This window comes from Trachinotus anak, unplaced genomic scaffold (assembly GCF_046630095.1).
Source record: "Trachinotus anak isolate AG129_WGS33_773 ecotype Australia unplaced genomic scaffold, CSIRO_AGI_Tana_v1 ptg000016l, whole genome shotgun sequence".
Lineage (NCBI taxonomy): Eukaryota > Metazoa > Chordata > Actinopteri > Carangiformes > Carangidae > Trachinotus > Trachinotus anak.
The window spans coordinates 12,202,683-12,211,418 of record NW_027273867.1 but is presented as its reverse complement, the minus strand read 5'-3'; the positions used below and the strand labels follow the sequence as shown (position 1 = coordinate 12,211,418).

At 40.1% G+C, this 8,736-nt stretch overlaps 1 protein-coding gene across 1 annotated transcript; it reads left to right on the top strand.

The window, feature by feature from the left end:
• Positions 1-725: 725 nt before the first annotated feature.
• Positions 726-8,319, top strand: mrpl3 (mitochondrial ribosomal protein L3). The gene is made up of 10 exons (XM_071500693.1): positions 726-936; positions 1,972-2,153; positions 2,245-2,336; positions 3,308-3,406; positions 5,459-5,558; positions 5,671-5,731; positions 5,974-6,085; positions 6,217-6,294; positions 6,441-6,518; positions 8,047-8,319. The coding sequence occupies exons 1-10, from the start codon at positions 863-865 to the stop codon at positions 8,194-8,196; spliced, it is 1,026 nt and encodes a 341-aa protein (XP_071356794.1). The 5' UTR covers positions 726-862; the 3' UTR covers positions 8,197-8,319.
• The last annotated feature ends 417 nt before the right edge of the window (positions 8,320-8,736 follow it).

Sequence of the window (8,736 nt, the reverse complement as noted above, 5' to 3'; positions counted from 1 at the left end):
AGACAGACATTAAAATGCAAGAATAGATTATTTCACTAATCTGCATATAGTTAATTAGGGCAAACCAAAGTTGGGCTGTCCTGAAAATGGACTCTTTATGTGCTTCGGTCTCTGACATTCAGATCAATATTCAGCACATGCATCCCCTGTCTGTTTCCCAATTAGAGAGACTGAGGATCAGATTTATAAGAGCAAAAAAATCTGTTCTCTTCATAACAATACTATTACTTCTACTACCCTCTACTACTACTACTACTGATAACAACAACAACAACAACAACAACAATAATAACAGCAATAATAATAATAATAATAATAATACAATGGGACTTGCCAGGTTAAAATTGATTTATTGAGCTAATTTATTTATCGTTTTATATTAATTTTACATTTTACAGTGCTCAGATATCGAAATTTAAACATCAATATTTCCTTGTCAAACATACAAACCTCATCTGTTACTGAAGTTCACGTCATATGAAAGCTCACGAACGACCACTAGGGTGAAACTATTTAGTCAACTTCTGTTTCCAAGGCCATGAACTTTAAAATTCAACATTTATCAACGTTTTTTGTTGGGTCATTTGTGTCAAGCCGTCAAACATAAAGCTGAACCTAAACGCTTTTTGGACATGAAATTTTAAAGATATGTCTAAAATTATTAAAGGTGGTTGTGCGGAACCTTAGACATGAGCCTCAGTGCTACGGAACTGTTTTGTTCACGTACCGGAAGTAGCCAGGGTGACATTTAGAACAGGACGAAAACGAAGGCATGGGTGTCCATATGTTGTGAGACCTTGTGTCCTCTTAGTTCATATGTAGCTTTTATATTTATGTGTAAGTGTACAGACTAAGGAGCGCAATGGCGGCGTGGAGCTGTCGGTTTCTTCTTCAGCGGGGAACTCGACTTGTTTCTCTCCGAGCAGCAGCTGAAAGGTGGCTAATGCTAAACGGCTAGTTGTGCTAACGTATCTGAAGTGAGCTTCACCATACACCTTAGCTAGATATAGACTGCTGTGATAAAATAGCTGAACAGTTTTACATTTCAGCTCAGTACTGTCTTTGGGGTTTTTTTAAAATAATATATACTATAATAATAATATACTATAACATCTCGCCATTTAATTGGGCTACGAATTAGTATGTTTTACCATTTAATTGGTAATATTTCCTACGGTTTCTCTAGATTTGTGGGTTTTATAGTTTGGGTTTGCTTTGAGGTTGTTGTAGTTGTTTTCACTAAATGTGAACTTTAAGAGCTTCTGTATTTTACATGGAATACTTGATTAGAAGTACATGCTGTTATTGAGGAGGACAAAGCTGATGAACCACTACACAGTCCCAGTCAGATCAGTAACAGATGAGTAATGTGTTGATATCCATCTGCACGCAGACGTGGGCAGTCTTTGATATTACAAAATGCCACCGGGATTCATCCAGTCCTGTGTAGCTTTATTTTCCTGCCTTTGATTCATCATCATCATGGTGACATTAAGGCACATAAAATGCATCAGTGACTGAACTAACTCACAGCAGGAGTTTTGCAGTGAGTATATAAATTAGTGCAGGAATGATGATCCTGAAAATAAAGCAAAACAAAATTGATAATCATTTAACCATTATCAAAATTATCATTCTTTGGTGTTCAACTTTGGGGCTTTATTTTTTTAGTTCCGTTGCAAATAGACTATGTTTGTTCTGTTTGTCAAACAAAATAAACAATCCAACATAATCACCTTGGACTTTTTCTGCCATTTAATTGACGAAACAGTAAATTAGGGGGAAAGAAACTTCACTCGACAGGGCAAAATAATCATTAGTAGCAGCCCTGAAATAAATAAGTACATATCTATGTATGGTAGGTGGTACTCAAGTATTGATTGGACACAGTTGTGAGTATGTCTTGATGTAAGTAATGGCCTTGTCTGTGAATAACTGCACCTGATAACTTGAATTTATTTTCTCTTGCAGTCCTGTCCAGTTGGTGGGTTGTATCAGGACAGTAAAAACCACAACGTGGTTTGATGAACACCTCACAGAGGACAACCAGAAGTACATGAGGAAGAGTGTGGCAGAGGAATACAGCAGACAGACAGCTGAAAAGCTCAACCCACTCAAAGATGAGCCCTGGCAACGCCATGAATGGACAGAGGGTTCGTGTGTTGCTTAGTGACAGTTGTGTATGTATGTTCTCTTGTTGTTGACTTGCACTTTAACCATCTTTTCATCTGTTTCTCTTTCCAGGGAGCCGAAGAGTCGGGTTAGTCACCGTGAAGTTGGGGATGGCTCCAATCTGGACGAAAACAGGAGAAAGACATGTCGTCACCATGTTACAGGTACTGCACAGACACACACACACACACTCACTGTGTTCACTTTTGTGATGTGCCTTAGCTTCATGTGAAAATAGCCACAGGCCTTCTTCAGGAATGATAATGTGTGTGAACCTTTGTCATTCATAATGAAATGACCAGTAGTAGGAGAAAGCAGTCAAATAAATTAGATTATTCTCTGGAGTGTGGAGGAAGAATAGCAAATAGTGAACTCCTTTAAATCTCACCTGATGATCAGATGGTGTGTTCCTCAGCAAGCTGCTACTCCCTTACAGCAGGTGTTATTTGATGTCAGGTTTATTCAGAGCACGTTTTAACCTAATCAACTTATCTGTGAAGTAATTAAAAGTAAACTGTGGCTTTGTGTGTTCACTCTATGCTTTATTGATAATGACATTTTTTTATATTGCTCTGGAAAGCATAAAAAACTCCTATTTAAGTATCAGTTAAATGTCACTGTTAACACTCAGCTATTTGTTTTTATTTTGCAATATCAGCGTCAAGGTTATACAGAAATGTCTATACCCATCTGCTGATTCACTTTTGTCGCATTTAGTCACTTTTTTTCTTTTATCTGATACAGGCACAGTCTGTGCTAGACGAAAGGAGGAACATCTAAATAAACCCTCTCGGGGCGAACGCACTCCCACCACTTTGCCATTTTGGTACATGTTATATCTGAAGTGAAATGAAAAGTTCGCCATGAGGCAGTGAATAAGTGCAGAAAGATGGTCAGATTAGATGGTCACAGGTGATTTACTTGTAAAGTATTTTGTGTTGCAAAGTGCTCTGTCATCCTATTGTAGTTACATTTTGTCAGGTGTGTTGAGTTACCCTTTGACCTGATATTAACATGTTTTACACCAGTAGGAGCTTCCATTTAATCCCATCTGCTGGACTATAGTTAAATGAAATACTTTACTCACACTGTCTTTCTGATTGTCAATCTAAACCTGAAATCTTTTTTTTTCTAGGTGCAGGACTGCCATGTAATAAAGTACTTGTCCAAAGAACAATATGATGGACACACAGCAGCTCTCATTGTAGGAGGGAAAAACGCATCACCATTCCACGTAAGAAAGTGCTGTTAAAATGATTAAAAACACATGTGTGAGTTTTTTCTCAGCTGTGAACCTCAAAAATGTATAGTAAGAGCTGTTACAGCACATTCTTTTAACTTTCATGTGGTACAGTTTTTCAGGTTCAAAAGTAGCTATAGCTGATAATTTTATCATTACAATGCCTCAAATGACAATGTGAAAAAGTGGTGCCAATCTAAAAGGGGTCTCTGTAGAGAACAACCTACAGACTTCTCACTTGAATCTGCAGCTGTCTTTACCGAGCTTGATAGTGTATTTCAGCGAGTTTCATCACTTAAGCCGTCCTGCCCACTACATTACACTTTTCACATTATGGTTCGCTCTCCCTGCTCTCATAATGTCATCTGCAGCAGTTACTGCTGTTTTTAGTGAAAAAGTGCTGAAAACCCACTGTATCCTAGCTGTTCAGCACCAGACAGCAAAGAGTTAGCAACTAGTTGGTGAACATGGTGGAATATTTAGTGGATAAAGAGTGGCAAAAAAATGAGGACATGCAGGTTTTAAAAAAAGAAAACCAAAGAGATTCATGGGTTATGTTTCTGATAGATAATAAACCTATGAGGACAATCAAAGGAAATTGTAATGCACTTACTTTGTTATACCATCAGATTAGCAAGCTACACTAAGATGCTTAGCTATAACATTAGCAACCATAAGCTACCAGACCACATTAGACTCCTGAATGTACTGAATGTAGCGTTTAATTGCTACTAAATTCACCTCTTCATTTGTAAGTAGAAGAATGCGTTATCTCTCAAAAGTTACACTGTCTCACTTCAAGCAAAGTAGTTTTGTGACAAGTGAAAAAGTTTCTTTGTCTATAATGACATTGATAATGTAAACGCATTTATGTATTCAGTAGTGAGGCAGCAGTATTTATAATGTAAAATCAGCAGCTGTCCCCACAGAAATGTCATTGAATTATTGTGTGCTTATTTATTTTTGCCTCCAAGTAGCTTGAGAAATTGCAAACATGACTTGACTGAAAAAAAAAAAGTGTTGAGTTTGTACTGAATTGTGACATTTCAGAAAACCATATTTCATCATCCCAGTCTCGGAACTCTTAATATTAGCAGAGTAGCCAAAACCTAGTCATGCAGTGTCACTTTATCGCCTCAAAGTGTCTGAAGCGTGAATGATGTGTCTACGCATAGCTGATTAATGATTTAATCAAAACACCACTTATTATACTGCTCACACCGAACACGTTCACTCTTAGATCTTAGTTCTGGCCACAGTTCATAATCATGCAAAAAAAACCAAAAACATCAGCTCAGTGTTACAGGGGAAACATGATAACATAATGACAATGATGAGCACGCTTAATCAGAAAAATGTCTGTCTGTAATAAGGTCTTGCTCCCGTTTCAGATACTTATCAGAACTAACAGTGAAAACTGAGATGACAGTCAACACACTGGCTCAGAGCTCACTCTGGCCCTGCATTACCTCCTCCAAAGAAAGTGTAGACAAGAAGTTGTTCTTAAGAATATCACCTCTTTAGTATGTATGAGGAGAAACCTCCTCTTCAAATGTTAATGTCCATCTTTTTAAGATAAGAAAACAACAGAACAAGGATGAATAAATCAAAGGCTCATTCTCTGAGTCCTGATAGGTGCGTGATGGATCGGGCTCAGGGTTTCACTCGTCGTATGTGAAGTTGTTTTGAATCCCTCTCACACAGCCACAGCGCTCCTCAGTCAGAGGCAGAGTTTGTCAGAGTCAGAGGCTTTGGCAGGCTGATTTTGAGTCAACAGAAGGGGAGAGAGAGACTTTAGAGTGACTGGAGGGGCTGAGATGAGAGCGAGCCGCGTGAAAGCAAATGTTAGAGGCACTCACTGCCAAGTGTGCGCGCATATGCCTGTCAGTGTGTATGTGCTTGGCTCACATACAGTCATATCAGGCCCACGGTTAGTTTTAAAATGCGAAAGTCCAACTGCAGCTCAGTGCTCCTACCTCTTTTACCACTTTCTTTCCCTCCATTCAACTTTATATTTTTCTCTCTTTCCATCATTGTGACTGACAGCGGTCTGAAAATGAATTGGAAATGTTCAGGAATGCAGGAGTGCCGCCGAAACAGAAAGTTACCACCTTTAAAATCTCCGACAACGCCCTCATCAAGCCAGGTATACGCACATGCATTACTTTGCTGTCCATGTCACATAATAGAATCTAATATCTTATTTTCACCCTTTCGTACACATTTTTTCAATATAGTCTTGTTTGTTGTGTGTTCAGGCACTCCTCTGTATGCAGCACATTTCCGTCCAGGCCAATATGTGGACGTCACAGCCAAATCGTAAGTTCTGTTCTGCCAGCTACCCCTCCTTACTGGCGTTCTCTCTGCTTGGCTTCTTTTCCTATATCGTGTCCTCTCTCGGCTCCAGCGTCACGTTTTGAAGATAGATCAGTTTCTGACTTCATAAGAAAGTGCAAACCTCTTTTTTTTTTTTTATATCATTATCCTCCGAGACAAGAAGTCAGCATACTTGAATGTAACCTGAAGGTATGAGCATGAATTTTTCTTGTGTTTGTGTGAAGCATTGGTAAAGGTTTTCAAGGCGTAATGAAGCGATGGGGGTTCAAGGGTCAGCCGGCCAGCCACGGCCAAACCAAAACTCACCGCAGACCGGGAGCTTCTGGACCTGGAGGGGTAAGACACACTCACACATAAACAAACACATACACATACTGTGTAAGACACTCATTCATGCCAGGCATGAACAGTTGGCTTCCCATAATCCAGTAATGGGAGCATGTGTGCTGTTCTTCATTTGCATCTAGGATCCAGCCAAAGTTTTCAAAGGGAAGAAGATGCCTGGCAAAATGGGGAACACCTACATCACAGCTTATGGACTGAAGGTACACACACACACACACACACACACACACACACACACACACACAGGACACATGCATAGTTTAAGTTTTGAACTTGCTTGTCCTTGACAGCAATTTAAGTTCCATATTCTCTCATCTGCCTCCTCTCCGTCTCTCTCTGTCTTCAGATATGGAGGGTCAACACCAAGAATAATGTGCTGTATGTTCACGGCTCGGTCCCCGGCCACAGGAACTGCTTACTGAAGGTAAAAATAATCATACACGCACACACTTTCAAATGGAAGTGTGAAGTCGAAGGTCAACCCCAGCATGCTTAGTGTTCTGACAGAGACCAGTGACCTTGCACCTGTAAAACAGTGTCACACCTGCAAGACAGTGTGATCCATCTTTATCTTGACACTGTGCTGGATCAGCAGTGTGTGTGTGCGCGCGCGTGTGTGTGTCTGTGTGTGCATTTGTGTGTGTGTGTGTGTGTGTGTGTGTGTGTGTGTGTGTGTGTGTTTTTCTGTGAGGGAATGGAAATGTGCCTCTTAATGATGTTAGTAATATCCACAGCATCCATTTCCATACTCAGCATGTTGTGCTCGCCTTGTGTGTCTGTGTGGACACACACAGCCTATTATTTGTTTTGCAGACAAGCGATAATGAATACAAATGTGCATTGCATTTCACCCAGCTCATCTGTCTTCCACACACACACACACACACACACACACACACACACACACACCTGCATTCACTTAAAATTATATCGCCCTGAAGGATACACTTGCAAGTTCATTATTTTGTTTTTATTATTCTGTGCAGCTTCAGTGTCCCTGTGTCAATGAGGAACTGCTGTTCTGTTTAATACAATTTTGACTGGGGCTGCAATTAATAACAATTTTCATTATTGATTAATGTGTTGATTGTTTTTATGGTGAATCGATTAATCATTTAGCCCAGTGGTTCTCACAGTGGAGGTCAGGGCCTCCTGGGGTGTGTCGATCCACTGCAGGGGGGGAGTGCGCGATGATTTATGTGGAAGCACTAAACACCGATCTTCTAACCTAATTTTGTTTTTCAAAAAATTTTAACTTCATTTGCTTTGCTACTTCAGCGTTGTTAATAACTGATTAAAATTTGTAATCCTTCAGATTTCAGTCCTGATTGAGTTACCGTGGTAACAGCAGAATTACAACAGCAGAGCAACTGGTGTATCTATTTACAGTGCAGCCAAACAAATTTGTGTTGTCTTAATGAAGAAGTCTGTCAGTAATAATTACAGTCTTGATCTGCTTCCATGCTGCAAACAGCACGAGTAGTTTTCCACATAACAGCAGGACATGTTAAGGGTTGGACATAACTAGTTCATGTGACGTGTTGTCCGACATGTTGTTGTCCGTCAGTCTGCACAGCTTGTGTGAATGTTGGATTGTCGATTTCAGAAAGTTACAGAAATTGTTGGACACATTGTTTTTCTGCTTCTGAAAGCATAATAGAAAAAGTTTGAGAACTGCTGATTTGATCAAAAAAATTACTTTGGCTCATTTTCCAGTGCATTTCCAGGTGACATTTTCAAAGTGTGTGTTCTGGTGGTTTTTTTTGTTTGTTTTTTGTTTTTTTATATTTAAAATGAAATGAAACAAAGAAAAGCAAAAATGCGTTCATCTGAGAAGCTGGAAAATTCCTTTTTTGGCATTTTATGTTTATCAAAGCTTAATTGTTTCAGCACTAATTAAGACAAGAGTGTCCTCACAGCTATTACCTGAAGTGAGTGTTTGTCTGTTCCAGGTAAGAGATACGGTTTTGCCAACCAGGAGCTCCACCCTGCTCAACCCTCCTTTCCCTACCTATTTTACTGAAGAGGAAGCTGACCTTGAAGAAGACCTGTACGATGACAACTTGTTCATTCACACAGAACCATCATTAACACTCACCTGACCACACAACACACACACACACACACACACACACACACACACACACACACACACAGACACATTCATACCTAGACCTGCAAACTGTATCTGGATCCTGTAATAAAGAGTAATTCCTTTGAATGTCTTCAGCCCCTCTTATTGTGTGTGTGTGTGTGAATGATACAACAGCACCGAGCCTGTCTGTTTGATCCAAACAGTTATTACGGTCCCTTTCCCCTGAAACCATGGTAACTGTAGGAGTGATGATGTCACTTGAGGATCCCCAAGCAGTGAAAAAAAAAAGACAATGAAACAAAATAAGAAAGAGGCAGATATGATGGAGAAATGTGTAATATCCGTGCAGGATGCAGGATAGGAGAGGGAGGGGGGCTGAGCTGGATACAATGAGTTGCAGAAAGAGTGAGGGGAATGCAGACAGAGTGTAGATAGGGGTGGAGGGATGAATGGGACGGAAGGCATGGGAGCAAATACAAAGGAGCAGAGAGCGGGAGGGAAAGGGAGAAATGAGCTGGTGGAGGTGTGGAGGGCGGCTAAAGGGGGG